Source organism: Phocoena sinus, chromosome 14 (assembly GCF_008692025.1).
Source record: "Phocoena sinus isolate mPhoSin1 chromosome 14, mPhoSin1.pri, whole genome shotgun sequence".
NCBI classification, from domain to species: Eukaryota; Metazoa; Chordata; class Mammalia; order Artiodactyla; family Phocoenidae; genus Phocoena; species Phocoena sinus.
Genome location: NC_045776.1, coordinates 7,414,479 through 7,439,530, shown reverse-complemented (window position 1 = coordinate 7,439,530; position 25,052 = coordinate 7,414,479). Strand labels below are relative to the sequence as shown.

Sequence of the window (25,052 nt, the reverse complement as noted above, 5' to 3'; positions counted from 1 at the left end):
TATGGAGTGAAAGAATATTTAAGGGAAAGAAAAGGCACAAAGACATGAAATTCAGAAATACAGAGGATGTTTAGGGAATTAAAACTTAACCCGCTTTGGCTGAAAGAAGGATGCACAAAGGGACGAGCTTGGAATGTACACAAGGACCAAATCTTAGAAGGCCTTGAATAGCACTTTTCAAGATTTAGGCTTAATTGAGTAGATAAGGATTGAAATGTCAGATTCCCAGAGGTTCCAGGAAGATAACAGAAATTACAGAAGCCAGAAGGTAGAACGAGAGGGAATAGTGGGAACTGTGGAGAACTTACGAATGTATCATTCACGAAAAAGCAGCTGCTACTCAGCCTAGAAAAGGCTGCCAAACAGAAAAGTCAGGTCAATATCGACAGTCCTTTCAGATGTTTATGAGTGTCTCCAATTCTCTGAAAATGTGCTGGTCAAATGGAGTGGTTCTTAGGGGCCAGAACTGGCCTGCAAATGCTGGTTTAGGTAGTGAGGCTTCTCATGGTCCAATAACATCTCTTTCATCTTGGTTTTTTCATGTCCACTAAACACTGTTTTATCAAGTCACCCTTATGTGCTAAGTTCTTTTTCTCCCTCCACTCTCATGGTTTGCCCTTCACTTTCTGTTTGAATGCATTTTCAAAATTCTGTATTAATAAGACTACTTCATATGGGTATTGCGAGGAATAAATAAAAGAATCCATGTAAAGCCTTTAAGATCCTGCCCAGAGGCTGCCACATAATAAACATTCAATAAACCATAGTTATTGATGCAAAAGATCACCAGCCAGGGCTTCCCTGGTGGCGCAGTGGTTGAGAGTCCGCCTGCCGATGCAGGGGACACGGATTCGTGCCCCGGTCCGGGAAGATCCCACATGCCGTGGAGCAGCTGGGCCCGTGAGCCATGGCCGCTGAGCCTGCGCGTCTGGAGACTGTGCTCCACAACGGGAGAGGCCACAACAGTGAGAGGCCCGCGTACTGCAAAAAACAAAAGAAAAAAAGATCACCAGCCAAAGCTCTGAGTGCACACTCACGACTGCACGTTTACACTCCACCCCAATTTCTCTCTTGGGCTCAGACTCAAAAATCCTCCTGCCTATGAGAGAGCTCCATGTGGATGTCCAGAACTAAACCACTCAGCCCCACCCTAGACCTTCCTCTCACTTCATACACCCCAGTTCAGGAAATGATAGCACCATCTGCCCGGGATCCCAGGTAAAAACCTGATACCACTCTTGAATCCTCCTTCTACTTCACACCCAACACCCAATACAAAATGAAATCTTCTCTCTCAACTCTCCTGCTGTATAATCACTGTCGGAGCCCATTCCCAGAAATGTGGAAGCTGAGCAGACTGCCTGCCTTATCAGGGGATGATCAACAATGAAGGAAATCAGGCACCCCTTATCGGCACGTAGAACACAGACAACTAGAAACATAGTCCTACCAGGTCCAGAGTCCAAAAACCGGAGCAACAGATGTTGTCTTTCTGGGTGGTTGATGGGCTATGTTACTCAGATCAAACTTTCACGTAAAAGCATCTAGATTATGAATAAACTTTTTAAAAAAATACATAGAGGTAAGAAACAATAGTGCTTTGCAATATAGGCTGAGATAACATGGATGAGATATTTATTTTGAAAGTCTAGCCACTTAAATGGGAAGAATGAGAGAAAATAAGGTATAAAGAATGACTTCTATGGTTTTGAGAAGCAGGGATATTGACTCAAATGAGAGAGACTGGGCGCAAAACAGATTGTGTGCGGGGGTGGATTTATTGCTTAGAAATGTAGATATTTGCATTTCTAGTAAAATACCAGGCTCCGTTATTAGCACTAAACCTCCTTTTAAAAACTAAATATGCTGGGATGAAGTGAGAGAGTGGCATGGCCATATATACTACCAAATGTAAAACAGATAGCTAGTGGGAAGCAGCCGCATAGCACAGGGAGATCAGCTCGGTGCTTTGCAACCATCTAGAGGGGTGGGATGGGGAGGGTGTGAGGGAGACGCAAGAGGACGGGGATATGGGGTTATATGTATATATATGGCTGATTCACTTTGTTGTACAGCAGAAACTAACACACCATTGTAAAGCAATTATACTCCAATAAAGATGTTTAAAAACAACCAACTAAATATGTATGCTAAACAATTTAAAATATCTTAAAAGCAATTTAAAAGCATCAAATTTCAGACAACATAGGAGTCACCAGAAGAAATCTAAGAGAAAGTGACAAACTAGGGAGGTGAGAACATGGAAGGAAGCCACTTTGGCCCTGAGCACACCTGGTCAATCTCAGCAAACTTGAACTCTGATTCTGAGCCTCACACAGCACAAGTGACATGGGTGCCAAGGCCCAGGGCCTCCCTGCGATAGGTAATGGAGGAGAAGACCCTCTTCCTGTTGAGACATCTGCGGGTACACCTTCATGGTAAGGATGAAAAGGAAGTAAACCTGCCCTCATTCACATCCCTAGGAGACCATGGAAAGAAAGAAAATCCTTGAGTAGCTGTCAGAACAAGTCAGTTCTCACGTGAATTCACAGTCTAAATTCCCAGAGCAGGGGTGCTCCATAAAGCCTAAGTTTAAAGTAATCCAAGACAACGCCTCTGTGAATGAAGGTCCATTTATTCTGGGCCTCAAAGAACAACCAGAAATGCTTTATGAAGAGTGAAGTGCAGCACACAGTCAAAAACAGCCAAGAACATGGGGCTTCCCTGGTGGCGCAGTGGTTGGGCATCAGCCTGCCGATGCGGGGGACGCGGGTTCGTGTCCCAGTCTGGGGGGGGGATCCCGCGTGCCGCGGAGCGGCTGGGCCCGTGAGCCATGACCGCTGAGCCTGCGTGTCCGGAGCCTGTGCTCCGCGGTGGGGGAGGCCACGGCGGTGAGAGGCCTACGTACCAAAAAAAAAAAAAAAAAAAAAAGCCAAGAACATAAGGAAATAAAGTAGTAAGAGGAAGAATCAGCAGCAGGAAAAGATATTAGAAATGAGCCTTTTGATATTAGAATGTCAGACATAGATTATAAAACAACGATGTGTACCTAGTCTGGGGAGAGGAGAGGGTGTGCATTGAAAAGAATAAATTAGGATAGAGAGACAATGAGAGCCAGGAGTGGCTGTGAACAAAGTCCCAACAAAGCAGGAAGGCAGGGGGAGCCCTGCTCCAGCAATTTCTGAGCCAAAGTGCTGGCAGCTGTACTGTTTTTTTATAGAATTTCTGAATCTGTGGGTGGGTGGGGGGGAAGAAATCAAAATAATGAAAAGCACCCTAGAAAGAGACTCTATCTTGAATATACCCGCTCTCTACTTTATCCCCACTGTGCTGCCTGGGTTTAATTCTTTTGCCTGTCTTGTCTGACCCACTCCTATAGCCTTTGTATTACTTTGCTAGCGCTGGCATAGCGAAGTACCACAGACTGGGTGGCTTAAACAACAGAAATTTATTTCCTCACAATTCTGGAGGCGGAAAGTCAGGGTGCCAGCAGGGTTGATTCCTTCTGAGACCGCTCTCCTTGGCTTCTGGATGGCCACCTCTTCCTTGTGACTTCACATGGTCTTATCTTTGTATACGTCTGCGTCCTTATGTCCTCTTCTCATAAGGACACCACTCATATTGGATTAAGGCCCACTGTAATGACTTCATTTTAATTCAGTTATATCTTTAAAGACTCTATTTCCAAATACAGTCACATTCTGAGGTACTGGGGTCTAGGAATTCAACATATGAATTTTGGGAGGACACAACTCAGCCCATAACAGCCTCTGGACTTCCCTCACTTGTCCCTCACCTCTAATCCCCTTGTAGAGTCTTGTCTGACTGCTCTTTCTAAACTGCAAACCATTCACCTAATCCAAATTCTTAATGGCTCCCCATTGCCTAAAATAAAGTAAAATCACCTTAGAATGGTGTACGGTTGTGACACAAAATGGAACTAGAGGGGCATTAGCTCCCACCCCACTGCAAGGAAAATGCGATCTAAGTCAGAATAATAAACACAATTCCAAGTCGAGTATCCTGAAAACTGACCCCACCCCTCCCCAGCAAAAATCTGGAGCCCCTGTAGAAAGCATAACAAAGTTCTTTTCTGCTCTCCACCCTCCAGATTCGCCACCTGGCACCACTAGCCTCTTAAACTAATTTACATTCGGGCTTTACCCAGCAGGCTGGCTCCTAAGCACAGCAGACTCACTTTGCTTCTGTAGCATTAGCATGAGTTCCCTCTAGCAGGCATGCCATCCCGCCAACAGCATGATCAGCCTTCAACCCAGGAGGTTTGGCATCTCCCTCTATGAGTAAGCTCAAGCATCTTTTATTCTCTGAAGCTTCCGTAATGACCTCCCCCCCACTCCAAACAATCATTCTTCCAACACACACGTATAGGCGCGCGCACACACGCACTGCCGCCACCACCATGCTATCGCAACCAGCACCTGTCCCATGCATCGAATGGCATTATAAATGAGTCCTCAGCTTGAGATCAGAGACTGGGACGTGTCTATGTACCCGCAACCTCACACAGCCTCCTGGCACACAGTCAGCATTCATTAACTGTTTATTGAATGAAAGCTAGGAGTGGATGGGAAGGAAGCCCTTGAGGAGGGGGAAGCTTCATTTGGCTGTGATTTAGCAAGGTGAGCAGAGACTTTGTGAAGATTGCATTGGTGGGCCATGCCCTGGAGGCAGTGCCCCGGCTGCATTTCAGGGCTGCAGGCTCCCTCTCCCTTGTTTCCTAGTCTCCCATCTTTCTTTTTCCCCACCTCTAAATCATCCCACACGCAGCTGCTAGAGTAATGGCTCCAAATAATGGCTGCAAACATGACCCATGTGACTTCCGCTGTTTGGAAACTTTACTAACCACCAAGGAAGTTCAAAACTAGACCTTCCACCACTGCCCTTCCTCTAAGCTTGTGACCAAATGTATTTTTCATTTGCCCCAAATGCAAAGAGCATTTCCCTTTCATGGGATTTTTTCCATGAAGCATTTTTTTTTCTGGAATCATACCTAGATTTCCAGCCTGGTGCAGGCACCTTTCAACGTCCCCCAAACCGGAAGTAACCTCTGCCACTCTCAACTCCCCAGACATTGTTCTATGCTACTTATCAAGTTCCACTGTACATCACAGTTACTCAGTCCTCATGTTTACATAATGTATAGTACGTACCCCCCCCCTTAGATTATAAATGTCTCAAAAACAGTGACCTTCTTACTCATTTCTTCTTCTCCTCATAGCAAACTGTAAATGTCTATTCAATGTATTTAGAAAGGGCTTACAATTCTTTAGATTACTGTTATCAACATTCATCCAATAAAAGACTAGAACATCTCAAAGTGTCATTTGAACAATAAGGTATAATAATTTGCTCTTTGGTTCAGTTCTGCTATTTTCACTGAAAACATAATAGTCAGACTGTGTTAAGAATAAAAGTTCAAACACTGTCAGCTCAAAGAAACACAATACCAGTAATTGGAAATGTTTCCATCTTATTAAATGTTCATTCTTTTAGGAACCATTTGTAGGATTTAAGGAAAATAAGAGGAAGAAGTAACAAGTCCTATGTTCAATAAATATTCTTTATTTATATTTACTGACTTATTTAAATGAGCAACTATGCTTTTTAAAAGATAACAGGGACATAATTTGAGAATTGTGGTGCCACAAGCTAATGGGACACAAAATGGTCTCATTTGGGGGACATACACTAACGTTACTGAGCTCTGCCTCAGAGACAAGTATTGAATTCCCTGGCTGTTTCTCAAATGAAAAATGGTATACACACTTTCAATTGTAGCACCCAGTTTGTAAAGAGAAATAAATGTCCTCTCTCCATTAGTGGAATGAATTAGGTGGATGACCTAAAATTTTCTGAAGTTTTGGGTTCTTTATATGTCAAGAAGGAAATTATCCTAAACATATGCACACACCTTCAGTAAGCTATTCTGGAAACGTCAGTGTTGGTAGCATATAGGATTTCATGTAGCCTGCCAAGAAATGGAACAAATATGCTCTTAAGGGGTAATTTGCTGAAATGAGAATATTAAGTTTCTTAAGTATTCTGCTAGTTAAATGCACATAAATGTGCATTAATAAATGCTCACAGAATTCATGCCCAGACATCATCCTTATTGGCCCTACTAAACCCAGCAGGTATGACGTGTATAGCTATTTACAGTGCTATTAAATGTGAATATTGCATCTCACATCTCCATCCTTAGAAAGCTTTCTATATCAATCTTCTACGGAACATAGGTCTTTCTCTCTGGGCAGATTATGCGGAAGACTTTTTTTTTTTAATGTAGGTTGGTTAAATAGCTTAAGTCAGGGAAAATTTTCTCACATTGAGATTTATTGGATTGTGAGTAATCTCTCAAGGGAAGTGCCAGAAGCCCCATCAGCTGAGTTATTTAATTAAAACTATTGTGGAGTAAGTAGAAGAAATGGTGAGTAGGGGAATGATTTCTCATTGATCCCTGAAGGATGGGCTTGATAGTCTTAAAATTCTTAACGGTTTCAAAATCTTAAATGTCTTCAGAAATGTTCTCGAAGGAACAGAAAAGCTATCCTGTTTGCAACCTCTACTCCCTATAAAAACCAAACAAAAACAAAAACCAGCAACCAAGATCAGAGCTTAGAGACAAGTCTTCTTTCTATAAACGCTAAGCCAGCTGCCCCTGGACAGCATTGGCTCAAAGAGAAAGTGGGCTGCACAGCCCTAAGCTTCTGGTCCCGAGAGCTTGACCTTTTTCCTTCTTTCTTCAGTTATTTATTTTCCTTTTGTGTCTTTGTTTTTAAATTTCCCAAATCCAGCATTTTTAACTCACAAAATTTTTTATCATTTTAGCCTCCATCAGGACTGTGATCTGTCAGGATGCACATCCCCGTAAGGTCTCTTTGAAGGTCCCTGACGCCTCCCCCTAATCCTACGAGAAGTTTCTGAGAGAAGATGTGGTGAACACAGCTCCATCGGGGCTGTACTCAACCTTTGATGAGAGGAATTTTTTTTTAAAGAATCTAGAAGCCAAGACGGTCCAGGGGAGTGTCTCAGTGTGCGTGGGCCCAGCAGGTTCCGATTACCCGGAGGGGCTCTTACTCACGAAGCCACGATCCCCACCCTGCACTCACACCACAGGCCAGCAGCACCCACTCTGCAGAGGAAGCATGTTCCAGAGCCCGCGGTTGGCAGCCGCCCGAGTGCTGGGGAGAGGGGGGTTGTGGTCACCAGTGATAGAACACTTGTGGTCACGAGTGTTGTCTTGATCGCTGAGGGCTGGAGGAGGAAAACCCAAGAACTGTGTGTCTCCGCTGCACGAAGACCATCTCCGAGGGCCACAGGGGAGCCGGGGCTCCTGCTTCAGCTGTAGTTCATCCTCGAGCCAAAGCCACCCTTACGCTATGGTCATCTTGGAAATAACAATAGCTGCTCAAGGAAGGGTAGGGCTTGTGGAAGTAAACAAAACCACCACAGGCAAAGATCACAGCCAGGTGCCTCCCCTGCTCTGGACCGCCTGAGTGGATTTCCCAACAGGTCTAGGGAAAATGTCCTCTTCTGGATGTTGACCCGGCTGAGAAGTGGGAAAGCCTGGGCAGCCTCGCAGGGCATGGAGGTAGCACAGCGGACACAGGCCTGTGCCCTCAGGCGGACAAGCAGAAAAAACTATTCTCACCAAACCCAAATGTGTATTTGTTCCTGTATGTTAAACTTTACCTTCCATTCAATTGTTGAATCTAATTTTGTATATCAATCCAGTATTGCCTTGTTTCAGAGCTGTTTTTTATGTCTCCCTTTCTGATTTTTGATTACAGAGCTTTACCCCAAAGCCTGAGCACTGAATCTCGTGGTGATATGTGCTCTCAAGCATCTCCTCCCTGGCCTAGCAAACGGAAAGCAAGTCAATAAAAACAACCTTGGCCCAGGTTCTGGTAACTAGTCCACTTTCAGATTCCCATAAATTTCACCCTTGAGAAGTGCAGTGACCATAACCTTGCTTTCCACGAGTCTTAAAATGCTCTTTATCATTTGCCTTCTCTATGTACTATTTTATTTCATTAAGGAGTGAGACTTCTCAGCCTTTAAAATGTTTTTGGGGCTTCCCTGGTGGCGCAGTGGTTGAGGGTCCGCCTGCCGATGCTAGGGGACGCGGGTTCGTGCCCCGGTCCGGGAAGATCCCACATGCCGTGGAGCGGCTGGGCCCGTGAGCCGTGGCTGCTGAGCCTGCGCGTCCGGAGCCTGTGCTCCGCAACGGGAGAGGCCACAGCAGTGAGAGGCCCGCGTACCGCAAAAAAAAAAAAAAAAAAAAATTGTTTTTGTTTTCATCAGTTGGTTATTTCTTATTGATACTACTTAATATCTTTTCTCTTCCTTAAATGAAAAACTGCTGAAATGTAACATTTCACAGAACCCTTTTTTATTCTCATATATGTATGTGTATAACACAGTTATACAGATGGAGAAACTTTCATGACTTATTTCTAAGCTTGTAAGAATGGACCTTAAGAAAGTTTATTATTTATTAATATTACCTATTGTTATCTATTAATAATTATTTATTAATTCTTCAAACAGTAGATATGAAAGAATTTTTTTTATTATTCTTCTACCTCACTTAAAAACAAACAAACAGGGCTTCCCTGGTGGCGCAGTGGTTGAGAGTCTGCCTGCTGATGCAGGGGACACGGGTTCCTGCCCCGGTCCGGGAAGATCCCACATGCCGCGGAGCGGCTGGGCCCATGAGCCATGGCCGCTGAGCCCACGCGTCCGGAGCCTGTGCTCCGCAACGGGAGAGCCCACAACAGTGAGAGGCCCACGTACCGCAAAAAAAACCCACAAAACCCAAAAAACAAACCCAACCTCAAAGCAAAAGAGAAGCATCTGACGGGCAAAGCTGAAAGAATCCAGCAGGGACAAAACATGCTGGTATGTATTGGTGACCCATGTAACAGGAGAGTAAGAAAGACTCTTTTTCCATGGCCTCTTAGTCCTGTTTGGAATTTCCACTGACAGGCAAAGAAGGCTTTTTTAGACAAAGGCTTCCCCTCCATCCTTTTGCACCTTTCACTAATATATAAGGTAGTGCAGTTTTCTTCTTTCCTTCTGAATTTGGGATAGATAACACACAAGCTGAAATGAGAGTATGAAAATATTCTCAAGATACGTTGCAGAATATAATTGCATAACCCATCTGGATTCCTATGCCTTTTGAAGCATTAAGTCAACATGTTGAAATAAACCAAGCCATGAATTTTAAACCCGAATAAACTGCATTCATTGCTGATCAATCCTATGTGTTGGCTTGCACAGTAGGTTAAAGCAGAGCCAAAGTTATCTATTTTTTAGATAATATTTAAAGCAAGTCTCCTGAATGCTACTCCGCCCAGCTCCAGGTCCAAATATTCTGACTCACCTCCTTCAAGGTAAACTTCAAATTCCCCCCTTTCAGGGAATCTATCCTGAGTTTCCCGGTTGAAAGTAAATTCTATCCTCTGAACTACAATAGCCCTTACTCTTTGCTTTACGTTATAATTTGTGATATACAACTTTTATCTCCCCTAAAACTCTGCATTCTGTTTAGAGCTAAGATCATGTCTTTCTAGCTTCCCCACCACAGACATTATCTTGAATATAGTAGGTTCTCAATAAGACTGGATGAGTGAATTAATGGATAAGTGAATTCGGTCCCACAAATCAGCACACCCATTTCTACAGCCAGATCTGGGCCACTCCCCCATTTCCAGATTTAAATAAAATTTAAATCCTGAGATCACTCCAACATTAGAAGAAAAAAAAAAGTAACTGGCAAGAGAAAAGCAAATACTGACGTCGACGGGAATAGAGATAAGACCCATCTAAGACCGAGCATGGATGACACACAGGGAGCCCCATCCCATCCAGGAAAGAATGAAACCTTAAAAAGGAGACAGTGAGGAACATCCCATGTCAAAGTTGAGATGGGGGGGTTGGAGTGTGGAAGATCACAGAGTGAGAAATCTATGTGATACAGCAACACAGAGCAGAATGTGTGGAGGGGACCATCTAACCCTCTCCTGTACACATGAGCTAGGAGGAAACCCATCTGGCTCCTACACCAGTTACGCGTCCGTCCTGCACCTCGAGTCTCCCCCGCTTCTTCCCTCCCACCCCTCGCTATGCCCTCTCCAGTCTTTAACACGAATGCTCCCCCCACTTCGATGTGACCATCCTTCAATGCCACGGCCTCAGCTTCTGTCCCATGTACAGGTACTTTCTTAGTTAACCATCTTCTTCACGTGTGCTGGGTGATCATCCAGATGACTCCAAAATTGGTATTTTCAATCCTGAACTTCATTACGGTTTGTCATTCCATAATTTCAGCCATGACCTGGTCAAAGGCTACCTTACAACTCAATGCATCTGAAACTGAACTTATTTACTCTCTTCCAAGCCAAACGGGTCTCTTAATTTCCCATCTTTTTAAGTGAAACCATCATTTTTCAGTCCCTGAATCATAAAAATTTGGAATCCTTGTTTTCCCTCTTCCAGACCTCCAGGCCAAATCAGAATGAAGATCTTACCCTTAACTTAGATAATTACCTGTGAACTGCTCAAAATTGCAACTGTATCCTCTTCACTGTTTTTATTAGAAATTCAATAGATTTGAGAGAAGTTTCATAAAACATTTTTAAGACAGATGGGAAATAAAACACCTGCATAAGAAAAACACCTGATTGTGAACTTGGAAGACCCTTGTATTCCTTCCTGCCTGTGCTTCGGAGATCTGCTTTCCTCAGAGTTTTACCACACGTTTGTATCTATAAGTAGCATATTGTTTAGCTGCATGTCTCTAAACTTTAAAGGAAAGGAATCATCCCCTGTGTGTTTTTTTGAAACTTGCTTTTTTCTTTCACACAATGTTCCCCAAATTCATCCCTGTTGATGAGCCTCGCGATCAGTCATTCATCTGTTGGCTATCACAGTGATCTGCTGCCTTAACCATTCTCAGGCATTTCTCCTACACGTGGGCAATCCCCAGAATATACAATAGAGAGAATGATTAGGTCTTAGGAATGGGGTTCTTTAACTAGCTAATGCAATATCATTTTCCAAAAGAGATGTGATGGTTAATTTTAGGTATTAATTTGGAGGGTGGTTTGGGATAAGATTAACATTTAAACTGGTGAATTTTGAGTAAGCAGACTGGCCTACATAATGTGGGTGGGCCTCATCCAATCAGCTGAAGGTCTGAATACAACAAAAAGACTGGCTTCCCTGGCCTCCTTTCCACCTGCATCTACACCATCACTGGCTTTCCTGGGTCTCCAGCCTGCTGGCCCACACTGCAGTCTCCATGATCACATGAGCCAATTCCTCATGATAAATGTCTTTCTAGACACAGACATATCCTATTGGTGCTGTTTCTCTGGAGAACTCTGAATATTACCAATACCAATAACACAGCAGACCCACCGACTTACACTCCTACTAGCAGTGGATGAGCGTTCCGATACATAAAATAATAGTTGTTCACCCTGCCCCTTAAACTCTTCCCCTTCTGTAAGGATGCAACTAGTTTAACCTTCTAGGTGGTGAAAAAAAGTGGTCATTATGTGTCTCCGTCTGAAAACATTCAGACACTTCCCACAGTCTACACTGCAGGGGCAAGTTCCAACCCCGTTAGGCTCAGCAACATTGGGCCGTCCCATCTTTCCAAGTTCTTCTCCGACATTCTCTTGCCCCATGGGCTTCGGCTTCTTTTTTAAACATAGGATCTACTGTATAAAACCTTACCTGGGGCCCCAGAGCACCTCTGCTGTAAGAGCAGAGAGAGGGGTCCCACTGTCACAGTTTCTTCCTCACCCTCAAGGCTGCCTCTCAGGCGGTGAGGGGCCCAGGAGCCCGGGTGAGACCTACCCCTCCTGGAGCTCCATGCTCCAGGCACACCATCCAGTCTCTGTCCCCTGCGTGAATCAACTTCCTCATGCCCCCTCCACACCACCAGTACCCCCGGAGACACCCTTTTCTCTTCTTCCCTCACACCAGTCTCTCGATGCTAAAAAATTCCTGGTACAAACTATTATGTATTAAATAAGCTACAAGGATGTATTGTGCAACACAGGGAATATAGGCAACATTCAATAATGACCATCAATGGAGTATAAGCTTTACAAACCGTGAACCGCCACGTCGCACACCCGTCGCTTATATAATATGGCCCAGCAACTCTACTTCATCCTTGTTTTTAATTGTTCACGTTCACCCTGCTAGTGTCAAGCTCCCCTCCCTCTCATTTCTGGCTCTTTGGAAACACCAGCTGGTGTCATCCTGGTGCCGCGGCTCAGCAACCTTCAGTTGGTTAATGACCCTGAACTTCAGTTTCCTCAGCTTGTATCACGTGAGCAGCTCATCTCCCGCCTGGTGTTTCACAAACATGAAACGAGAGGACAGGCATTTACTTCACACACAGTAGGCACCTAATCAGAGTTAGCTAGCAGAGTTTTGGGGGTGCATCATACATTTAGGGGGACATTTCCATAAATATAACTACATTTGCCATAAGTGACTAGTAAAGCCAGAGACACATGGGTTACGGTAATTTTCTCCACAACCCCACTTCCACCGCAAACTCTGCCATGAAAGGGCCACCTTTGAAATGTCACCTCTCGAGTGGCCTCAGCATATTCTTCCACGAGGCAGTGAGATAAATGCAGCCATTCTTGCCATTGAATGCTCTAAATCAGTTACTGATTAAGAAATGCCTGTTCTGAAGGTAACTCATGTTTTAACATAATTTTGCATTAACAATATCATTTATCCAGAAGAAGACATCCAATTTGCTCTTCAACTCTGGGCTGAAAGCTCAAGGGGGAGGGAGGCCTAAAGGACAAACAATGATGGATGTCTCCTCATTCAAGGGCCCCCGCCGGCTCCTATGCCCCCCAAACTGGCACTTTCCATCCTGTAATTGCAACTCTATCCAGTGGACACAAACGAAGTCTGAGAACTTGAGCAGATTACTGGACCTTACTTCCCTTCGGTGTTCTCACTCGAAAGTCAAGGTTACGTCCACAGTCAAGTGTGCAGGGGACGTTAAACGAGAAGACCTGGGTAAGGTACTGATCCAGTTCCTCACACATCATCAGCTTTCAGTGAACAGGAGAAATCAGTATCTTTAGAGAGCGTGTGACTCAATTCCCTCACCTTTTTGAAGATCTCAACGATCTATTATACAGATTAAGATTTCCGGATTCCAAGTCCAATCTTTCACCGTTAAACACATCATCAACCCTCCCTTTATGTCATACAAGCATGTGATATTTGTAGATCCTAATATGTTGTTAATAAAGCACACATGGAAGAAGTTAAGTATATTTAAGGTTAATTTAGTACATTTAAGGTTAAGTATATTTAATGTAAATACAGCTACTATATTTTATAGATTCACTATCGTTCATCGTTTTAAAAAAATATGAAGCTCTCCAAATCTCAAAAGTGAATGAAATACTCTCACTGGCTGGTTAATGCAATCTATTCTTTAAAAATATAAATGATCAAAAACAACAGCAAAATATGTTTAAGAATACCATCAGATTCTAATCTGAACTAGATGGAGAGTTGGCCGCCCCTTTCTTGGTGACTGACTGAAAATCTCACCACTGTTTTTGAAAAAGCCCCATGAGGCAGAGATCTCCCTTTTCCTGTCCTCAAAATAATAACAGGAGAAATAAATCTGGATGATAAAATTAAGAAAATATTGCCAAAATCATTCATACATGACGCTAAAAATCCTACTTTGGTGTGGCAACCATAATTGAGTTCTCAATAATTTAGTGCTACCCTCTGTCCTAAACCTTCACAAGAGGTCAAGCTACCTGTTTCTGTTTTGTTTTGCCTTTAATAAAAATTGCGTATGTTTAGGGCATATACAACAAAATGATATGTGGAATGATTACTGTAGTCAAGCTAATTTACACATCTTCTCCCCATATAGTTACCATTTTTTGGTGAGAAGGGCACCTGAAATCTACTCTCAGCAAAATTTCCAGTGTTCAAGACAATGATATTAACTATCATTAATGTCTTCATGCTGTACATTGGGTCTCTAGACTTGTTCATCCTACATAAGTTCAACTGTGTACTCTGCCCGACATCTATCTCCCCCGTTCCCCACCTCCCCACCCTGGTAACCACCGTTCTACCTGTTTTCTTTTTTTCCTTCTTTTTTTTTTATTGGGGTATAGTTGATTTACAATGTTGTGTTAGTTTCAGGTGTACCTGTTTTCAATTGGTTGCTCTTTACAGAAATCGGAATAACCTGATTTGGGACCCAAACTACAAAAGCTCACCACACGAGGCAGGGTGGGGAAGGGCATGTATTTCTGGCCATGGTGGCTCAGGCCATGTGTCAAACAGCTCACCCCTAAGACCCTTCCCATCCTCTCCGTCACTTGCATGGCTAATCAGAGTGGACTATACGCTGAAGACTTGCAAACAGCATTTAACAGGTGGCTGCACACAACAGCAAATGAGATCTTGCGTGGCAAAACGGAGTCTGTAATAAGTAAGTATTTAACTAAAGAGATTTTGCTAATTGACACTCTGTAAGCCTCGCCCATATACACAGAATTATTATTGAGCTTAGCTACACCTAAACAGAAAGGGAAAACTAACACGTGGGAATTTTTCTTACTTCCTGACTATTAGATATTCCTTATATAGTACTTTAAATTGTTCTTTTATAATACGGATTTCTTAAAAAGAAAGCACTATATCAGGTGGTATATGATGTGCTCTGCTGGATGTCTATTTGGGATATAATTTGACAGACACCAGACAAGAAACACACAGTCCCAAATTATTTCCTTCCCTAGACTATCTCTGACAACTAAAAATTTCATCACTAGTCATTTTGTATCAAAAGCCTAGGAAATAATAACAGTGACAGTAATAACAATACCTACCATTCCCCAACTACCATGGGCCAAGTTCCTTACATATATGATCCCTAAACCATTCAACAAAGAGAAGGGTATTATTAACTCAATTGACTATTCAGGAACCTAAGATTCAGAGGGACTGAGCAGCTAATATAAGGTTATAAAGGAAGTAAAGGCTATAAAACCCAAGTTTTTCCAACACGTCACACCCAATCCATGTGGCTATTACCTGTAGGACTAACTAAGCTTCAAACTACAATCACTGGTAGACATGGCAGGAAATACTTCAAGAGATCATTTGATTATTTCTGAGATGACAGCTTGCAATTTCTGAAGCATCTTCTCTAGTGAAACTTGGATGAAGCTAAAAACAGAGTCGGTGCTTGAACTCTGCCTAGGATTCACTAATAAACCCAGATTTGGTGTTACAGAAAGGACTCTGAACAAGCAGGGTTGGAAGCAAAAGGAAATGGGACTACGTCACAGGAGGTGTCTGACCCCTGAACCCCAACATTGCCAACATCAGCTTAATCTAGGTTCAAGTTCTCATTAAGACAAGATAAAACCTGTGCCTTCTCCCATGACATTCGAATTCATGAGACGCTTCTTCTACTCAGAAATGATAGCACATTAAGAAAAATGGAACTGATTCACAGTATTATTTCTTTGAAACAATAATATAGAATCTAGAAATGGAATTGGAAAATGACACAAAAATATGATAAAGCATTTCACAGTTTCTACTTGGTCTTTACAGAAACAAATATTGTAGATGGGTAAAAAGGTAAATAAAAATTTCACTTACCTGATGGAACCACCTGTATCACCTTTTCCCAGGTTCCATGTGGGAAAGTATGAAGAAAGCAGGAATAGAAGCCAACGTCCACCTCAGAGGCATTACGGAAGGACAAGGTCATATCGTTAGAGGCCGTGGTTGAATTTGAAAAGTAAACCCTATCAACATACGGCTCTCTTATGATCACATGGTAAGTAGGGTTGAAAATGGCTATGGACTCTCTCTCCAGTGTCTTGATCTTGAACCACTCCATCTGGGTTAAAGTGTCCTTTGATGGATACACACATTCTAGGGCCATATTCTTAGCAAGTTTAACAGTTGTGTCCCAAAATATCTGTTCACATGGAGCTGAAAGACACACCATCACGTGATCATGTGAATTCAATTAGACCCGATGATTGAAACACCAAACAGACATCTGAAGCTTACTCTAGACCTAGCAAGATAGTAAATTGAGGCTAACAGTTTCTACCTTAGTCTAAAAAGGTTTCCACTGCTGATAATTGGTATTTACAACTTGTAGTTTTTCTGAACAAGTGAGAAATTATCTAAGCCAAGTAAGGGCATTATAAATTCTGAACATGTCACACTATAAGACTAAAAAAGGAGTAAATTCTTTAAATGAAGACATTATCTTTACCTTTGTATACATAAAGAATAGCCAAGAGGAAAGTAAGGTAATCCATCTCTGGAACCTGTTTGGGAGGCCAGTCTACAGAAAGACAATTTATAATGTCACATTGAGAGCCCCAGCTCGATGCACTGTTTCCTTCCTCTCAGATCCTATCAGCAGTGTCTTCTTTGTCTGAAGTATGAACACAGGAAAAAGGTCTTAGCTTCAAAGTCAGGTTTGCTCTCGTACAAAGATGGGCGGATTTGAGTTACTTCTCTCTCGGGGAAATAGCTTATTTTCAAGCTTTCATTTTCTACAAAGATTCATTCATTCCAACAAACATTCTCTGAGTGCCTGCTCTGGGCCCAACTCTGCTCTAGGTGATGAGGATACAGCAATAAATTAAAAAAATATATCCTTGCCATAATGGAACTTACATTCTAGTGGGAGGAGGCAGAAAATAAAATAGAGAAGGACAAAATAGAGTTAGGTGGTAAGTGCATGAAGAAAAACAAAGCAGGACCGGGATGGTGTGGTAGTGTCCCCCCTGGATAGGAGGGCTGGGAAGTCTGCACTGAGAATGTGAGATTGGGGCAGAGTCTACAGGGCACAGGAAGGGGCCTGCAGCTCCACCAGCATGGACGGCCCACGGGGCATGGCCTTCCTGTCCCCTCTGCCTCTTTGCTGACCTCAGGCATTTGCTTAGGGGGTGATGAAGGGACCGCTGAAGGCCCTCCAGATTCCAAAGTATCGTGGCTCAGGGAATATATAAATCCACCATTATCGTTGATTTTTAAAAACTTTTTATTTTTAAATAATTGTACAGTCACAGGAATTTGCAGAAATAGTGCAGAGAGGATCTGTGTACCCTTCACCTAATTTCCCCCATGGTTCTGTCTTGTATAATCTTAGTAGGTACGTCATTGCTCCCTTCCCTCTCTTATAAAATAACAGTTCAGTTTCCTAAGAACTTGCTGGGAACGTATAACCACGTCAGCATAAAAATATATTATTGCCTCTGTAACAAGAGGCAACAATGTAAGAATGCATTTGACCCCTGATGAGAGGTTGAAAATAAAAGGGGGGTGAAAATTGAGAAAAGGGGGAGCAGGCACCACTAAAGACAAGTTTGCCTAATGCTGACTCTGAGCTTACGTGATTCCATCCAAAAGTTCACCAGCAGGTGTCTTCTCCTTAACATCAGTATCTAATGTGGGAACTTTCTCAGGAAACATGAAATCAAATATGAAGTAAAAAATGTAATGATAATCAGAACAAAATTATAATGTGTCCATATAATAACACATAGTGCTGCCTTATGGTTACAGAACATTCTATTTTCCAAAACCTTTCACATCTATATTATCTGTGCCTATAACAGCTCTGTGATATAGTCAGATGAAGTAACTCTCATCTCTGTCTTGTAGGTAATTTGATGAAGCAATTTGATGAAAATTTTACTGAGCTCTACCAGGTACCCTGCTTAGGTCCTGGAGACACAAGCATGAGAAAGACACAGTCTCTGCCCTCTAGTCATGCATAACGTATTGGGTCAGATAGATTAAAGGAGCAATTCATTATAATAAAACTAGATCATTTCTTTGATCAAGTTTTACAACATCCCAGAGAGGAACAATTCATTCTAACAGATTTGGGGAAGATTTTGTAAAAAAAAATAAAAACAAGTGTACCACATCCTGGGCCTTCCAACCTGAATGAGACTTTCCAGGTAGACAAATAAGAAGAGGAGATAAAGGTGCAAAACCACGGGGCATTTTCAGGAAATGATGTGATTACCATCTAGTGGGTGGGAAGGGACAAAAATGAAATTGGGTCTTGTTTGAAATTATCTTGAATGACATCCATAAGGGAGTTCAAACTTGACATCTTTTTTTTTTTTTTTTGCAGTACGCGGGCCTCTCACTGCTGTGGCCTCTCCCGTTGCGGAGCACAGGCTCCGGACGCGCAGGCTCAGCGGCCATGGCTCACGGGCCCAGCCGCTCCGCGGCATGTGGGATCTTCCCGGACCGGGGCATGAACCCGTGTCCCCTTCATCGGCAGACAGACTCTTAACCACTGCACCACCAGGGAAGCCCCCAGACTTGACATCTTGCTTACATCTGTCACTCCAGCACCAAGCACGATTCCTGGGACATGTGTCTATGGCATAAACAATAACAGCTCTAGGAGGAACTTGTTTTTAAAAATCATTGTAGCTGGAGCCATTGAGAGGAGATGCGGACAACGACAAGAGATTAGACTGTGTAGATAGACAGGATGAAGATTTTCTGATACAATTCTAAGAGCAAGTGGAAGCTGTTGGAGGCTTTTAGGCACCAGAATTACATGACCTGATTTAAATTCTTAGAGAGCTGAGCATCACCCATTTCCCTCTCCTCACTCCTAACAAAAACCTGTTTTGGTTTGGGCATCCATTTCTCCCACACCACCGGGATATTATGACAAATCTGAGCTATTCCACCGACAACTATGACTAATTCGGGGGCTGGAGGTGGAGAAGCCAAGCGTGGACTGAGTAGATCCAATCAGAGTCAAGGAAATTATATTTCACGTCAGAAAGACAGAAAGACCCTCAGTGAATGCCTGCCTCCGCACTGGGAGTAAGGACTCAGGAATGTGGGAGGATTACTGGAAAACAGGTGCTCATTGATAATAACTAGTAGCAACCCCTTCATTCGCAAGGCACCGAAGTCAGCGTAGCTAAAGGATGAAGAAAGCAGAAGGGCACTTGCATTCTGATATGTCTAAACTCAAAGGACCTAGAGGCCTCGGATGTGAACGAAAGGTGCAGAAAGACACTGGACTGAAGATAAAGTTCAGCTGTTACAACTTTGCTAAGGATGAGCCCTATTTATCAACGTCTAACCAAAGGCAAACAGAGACTGGCCCGGAGCTATTTTTGTTGTGTAGGCAGACATTTTTTGCATGATTTATGAAGGGATTTTGGCTCAAGGTTTTTTTTTCTATTAGAGCTGTCTGTATAAAAGAGCTTCATCCTCAAGGATGCCATTAATCAAGATATTCCTGGATTTCTCTACTGTTAATACATCTCAGCAAACCTCAGAAGTGACTTTGCTCACAAGTTCATCTGGGTTGGGTGCCCCTCTTCAGACCTGCTGCTTCCTCTGCTGGCTGTCCTTGCAGACCTTCCCCACCTCCTCAGACACACTGTTCTACCCTCTGTGAGATGTTCTGCTTTCCCGGATGCCGGGGCCCTTTCTGAAACTCGGAGGATCCTAGTCTCCACTCGGTTCCCCAAGCCAGCATTCCCCAGCCCGCGCTGAGACTCCTGCTGTGTCTGGGAGCCCGTTCCTGCTCCCACATCTTTCCTGCCCAGCTTGGACAACTGTCCACATGCTGGGGAGCCGAGGCCTGTGAAAGAGAAAACCTGGGCTAAGCCCTGAGAACAAGCCGCTGGGCTGGAAGGGTCACAGCTGTGTGGTCCTTAGTCCCCTCCCTTGTTTTTAGAGGCAGGCCTGATGGTGCCCGTGGCTGGGAGGTCTGGGCTGCTCAGAGGCTCCTGCTTCCAGGGGGTGCAGGTGGTCCAGGTTTCCACTCCCTGCCTCACAGCATCTTCTTAAGAGAATCTACCAGATTTTCCCAGGAACAGACTGAGAAAAAGGACTTTATGCAACACCCTTTTACTACACTATGCCCATCAGTAAACGTACAGGTTCACAGAGATCAACCATTCTGCGAATTAATTAAAGCTTTTCCCCGCAGCTCTCCTCCTGCTTTCCCTACTGGTCATCCTCCTGTATCCACAGCCCGACTCCCTGCCCACTAATAATTTTAAAAGTGTGAACGCGGTCACACCCAGTCTTTTTTCTAGAAGGTTACTGACCTTGAGATGTGAGCGCCCTGCTCGCTCTGACTCTTCTTTCCCAGTATGTGTCTTGGTTAAGGGCTTCCTGTTTACCATGGCCTCTTGGCCTCACCCCCTTTTGGTCAAGGCCATCTCCCCGGCTGTACTCATCCCCTAGTTTGCATCTTGGGAGCAGCTGGGGGCGTTCGTCCTATGCCCTCTCCACCAGAGCTCCCTCAGGTTGGAGCTGAAGTAAATCACTAATATTTCACTAAGGAGGATTAAAACCAGTCAAGAAGTGTCCCTGCTTCTGGAAGCATCTTTACCGTTTTAGCTGCTCAGACTCATTCCCAACTCAGATATACTTCTGTCCTTCTCTTTGCCCCACCTAAGCTTCTACAGTCTAAAAGGATATACTTTCACTGTGAATGTTCTAACTCTGAACTGAAACTACACACAAAAAACTTGAACTTGGTTACTTTGCCTTTTCTTCCCCATCTGCTTTCCTGCCAATCAAAGCACTTCAGAGTCAGAAGTCTCTGAAGTGCAGGAAGCTTATCTCTGCCCATATCTCAGGGCATTTGAATCCTACCTCCTAGATACTCTTTTCGGTGTTGTTTTCTGACTCTCTGATTCTCTGACACAAAAAGCACACAAAGTTGGTGGTTTCCTAAGAACTGTCCCTGCAAGTCTATCAGCTTCTTTGTCCCAGACATGAAACAGTTTCTAGGTTGTTCCAGAGGACAGCAGAGTTAGTTTTACTCATCCTTTTGATGTACTAGGGAATGGAGGTTAAACCACCATGAAGGGCTGTGGCTGAAGTTGAGTTCATGCAATTCGTGGAAATACTGGGGAGAAAAGATGGCATCTGACAGAAGAGAAGCCACTTGCTGGGGGCTAACCTGCCCCAAACACTGAACGACAGGTCACACACTCGGGCTGGCCTCTTCTGCACACTGTGTATGCCTGAAAGCATGCAAAAGACCTTGAAGTGCTGCCTTGCATCACACAAATATCTTTTGAGCACTTAATTGTGGGACAGAGGAAGCTTCCTAAAACACCTGCTTGACTTGTGTCACTCTCTTCAAGGCCTCACCATCCTCAAAAGAATATCCAACTTCTTACCGACTTACGAGGCCAGATACACTTGAACTCTGCTGTTTTTTCCTGTCTTACATCTTACATCTTTGCTCACTCCCTTCCTTCACTCCAGACCCACCTAATAGTTTGGGCTTAAAGGTGCTGCTTACCTAAAAGATGAAGGTGGTTTACTGATCTCATGCAGCCCAGAGAGCAGCTCTGAATGGAAACCAGGATCCCTTCAAAGATTTCAAAACAAATGTACCTCTGCTGGGACCAGAGGGGGATCTGCTCCGTTCCTTCGTAACAGCAAGAATACCTGCACAGGCATTGCCATTCTGATACAATCAGGCTTGAAATAATAATAAGCAACAAACCATGCAGGAAACCAATACAGAACTTTTTCATCAGAGTTCCCTCTGGCTAAAGAGTGAGTTAGTGAAAGAAGTAACCAGATCTGTGGCGGAAGCTCGGCTCACGCAAGAAGTCAGTCAACCTCACTGAGGAATAATATCAAGAATATGGCTGAGCAAAGGGAAGAGGCCTCCTGGAGGAGGAGAAGATGCTCTGAGCAACTGTGAGACACGAAATACTCTCTTAATCCACTAAAATGGCTTTCTTTGTCTTATGTGAATGGTTTACCATCTTTTCAACACTAACATCTAAACTCCTGTGTCACCCAATGCTCTAGTCGGTCAGGATTGGGTAGATGTTTCACATACGTGTAAAACGTTTTCCCGTAATTAAGCTGCATCAAATAAAGTGTAATTAGGTCTCATGGAAAACGGTTTTTCAGAAATGAGTAGACAGTGAATGGTGGCTCTGCAAGTCAGGTTGTCAGCCTCTTTTTCATAAACCCAGAATTAATTTGGGTTTAAAAAACAGAATTACCAATGTTCAGCATATGACAACAGTGACACTTCAGCACAGCAGGGAAAGAACTCGTTGTCTACTGTAGGGTGTTAGTGAAAGTGACTGCCTATTGGGAAAAGCTGCAGTCGGCATCCACCCCCGGGGCAGCAGGACCTCCCCACGCCCACCAGAGGGCCCGCACAGCTAGTGCCTGGGTGGGGGACCTAGACTCTTGCCAACACATTTATTCCATCGGAATCCAAATCCAAAGCTTGAGGATTCAAAGCAGGGGATCAGCAGGGCCCCAGGGCCCATTCTGGCCAGACGGCAGCAGGGCTGCAGCCCTACCAATGCCCAAGACAGCAGCACACAGGCTCTGCCAGCAGCAGGGGAGCTGGGTGTCCCCGTGGAGTGGCGGCAGGGCCTGTGCCGGCTGCAGGGGTGTCTTCGCAGGCCTGCGGGGGTGGCCCTGGGGGAACTGTGGCCGGCCTAGTGGCACGGAGCCGGTGCCCCCCAACTCACACCCATTCGTTCTGTGACCTGCTCCGTGTCCCCTGTCCCTTCAAGTTGCTTCCTTCTCACCTTAGACAGAAGTACTTTGGAAAGGTACAACTAAGGACCCTGATCACTACACTCAACTGTCACAGCAGCACACATTTCAAAGGTATTAATAATTTGAAAAAGAAAAATATTCTAAAAAAGGGGAGAATATATTTTATAAGCTTGAGGGTAGAGATGGATTTTTGGTTTTGAGATTAAATACATACAGAATATGTATATATATAAATATATTAAGGTACACGTTTTAAGATGTGTATATATATGTGTGTGTCTGTATATATATATATATATATATATATATATATATATATATATATATATATAAAATGCTAAAGCCAGGGAAAATGTGATAGCTTTTCCTACATAAAAACTTAAAACTCTGGCGTGACAAATATCACACACTAACAAAGCAAAAGGCAGGACAGTCAGGAGAGGGATGACATAGAAGTACAGTATTTTCTAAGTGCAAAGTACTTAAATATCAATGACAGAAAGAAATCCCACAAATGTCCCAAGAGAAAACAGGCAATGGATGCTAAACATCAATTTACATAAGAAGCACTACAGATAGAAAAATGTAAAAAGCTATTTGATCCCACCAGTTGTAATAAATGAAATGAATGAACGAATAAAAATGAAAACAATGACAAGTTAATTTTTGCAGGTCAAATATGCAAATATACAAATGAAAAGAATGACAGTGACCGCAGTTAACAGGAGCAGACGGAGACACAAATGCCATGTGCGGTGAGTAAAAATGCACACAGGTACACATTTTCTACGCAGAAGAGTTAAGATATGACTTATTGTATCCTCTGACCCAGCAAGGTCACCACAAGATAGTTATCCTAAAGAATGATAAATTCAGCAAAGATCTGTGTTTACAAATGGAAATGTTTATTACAGCATTATTTCTATCAATGAAAACAGGAGACAATCTGCATGCCTTTCTCTAGTGGACTGGCTCAGTTAATTGTGCTAAGTCCATCGGCTGGCATGCTCTGCGGCTCTTTAATGATTATGCAGATCTATATTTTAGACATGCAACATGTCTGTAATATACCAAGTGAAGAACTTCTTTCAACGCACGTCCACTCGTAAAAATAAGACAGCAAATGAGCCATTCTGAAAAGTTCTACCCAGACTGGGAGCCCTCAGCCTCTCCTCACCTGGTGGGGCATTGCTGGGCCCAGCAGGCAGCACCCAGGACTCCACTGGCCACTGTCTTCTTCTTCCTCCTCTGTTTATCAACCTTCCCTCTCCTGATGGTCTCAAGGTTTCAAGGAAATAAATACTTGCACACACATTTTCAGGACTCCTGCCCTGAGTATCTGGCCCGGGTAAGTACTAAGTTCTTCTTTGGGAATTGGTTCTAAAGACCCCAGGAAGCAGCAGACAGCCACTGTCCATGGACGGATGGGGACTTGCAGATATTCACTATCTCTTCTCTGCAGCCATCCCCTGACAGAGCTCATTCCTTTCTCCTCTGCATCCCACATTACTCTGTGCTGCTGCTATGTGATAAGACTCCCTCTGCATTATGGTTAGTCAGTGAGAGAGAGTGAGAGTTACTCCCCTATAAACAAGAGTATGGGCTTTGCAAAGAGACTTATGTTCAAATCCTGATCCATCTTGGACTAGCCGTGGGGCCTCCAGCTCCCAGGACTTTGATGACAGCAAAGACCCTGCCAGCCCCAGTGGAGCACCCAGGCTGGCAAACCCCACCCTCATGTTATCCCAGCCAAGTACCCTCCACCCAGATGGGGAATTTCAGACACAAAGCTCTGAATATTTTATTCGGCCTCTTATACTCTCAATACTGCTGCATCCCAGGTACTTTAAAGAAATTTTTTACTTTCCAAAACAGCACAAAACATACATGTGCAAGGATACAAAATTAATATACAGAAATATGTTGCATTTCTATACACTAATAATGAACTATCAGAAAGAGAAATTAAGAAAACAAACCCATTTACAATCGCATCGAAAACAATAAAGTACCTAGGAATAAACCTACCTAAGGAGGTAAAATATCCGTACTCAGAAAATGATAAGACCCTGATGAAAGAAATTGAAGATGTCACAAACAGATAGAAAGATATACTGTGATTGTGGATTGGAATAATAATATTGTTAAAATGACCATACTATTCAAGGAAATCTACAGATTCAATCTAATCCATATCAAAATACCAAGCATAGGGCTTCCCTGGTGGCGCAGTGGTTGAGAGTCCACCTGCCGATGCAGGGTACATGGGTTCGTGTCCCGGTCCGGGAAGATCCCACATGCCGCGGAGCGGCTGGGCCCATGAGCCGTGGCCGCTGAGCCTGCGCGTCTGGAGCCTGTGCTCCACAACGGGAGAGGCCACAACAGTGAGAGGCGCATGTACCGCCAAAAAAAATAAA

At 43.6% G+C, this 25,052-nt stretch overlaps 1 protein-coding gene across 3 annotated transcripts in view; it reads right to left on the bottom strand.

The window, feature by feature from the left end:
• The window catches only part of CD226 (CD226 molecule), a 111,169-nt gene extending 87,157 nt beyond the window's left edge, over nt 1–24,012 (bottom strand). For 2 of the 3 annotated variants that reach the window (XM_032603103.1, XM_032603106.1), the window contains exons 1-3: nt 20,190–20,592; nt 16,352–16,516; nt 15,721–16,059 (exon numbers count right to left, since the gene is read on the bottom strand). In XM_032603103.1, coding sequence (XP_032458994.1) covers nt 15,721–16,059; nt 16,352–16,397 — 385 coding nt within the window. In that variant the 5' untranslated portion in view covers nt 16,398–16,516; nt 20,190–20,592. Of the gene's footprint in view, nt 1–15,720; nt 16,060–16,351; nt 16,517–20,189; nt 20,593–23,812 lie in introns of those variants that run through there. The other variant, XM_032603105.1, reaches the window with a different exon arrangement.
• Nucleotides 24,013–25,052: the final 1,040 nt, after the last annotated feature.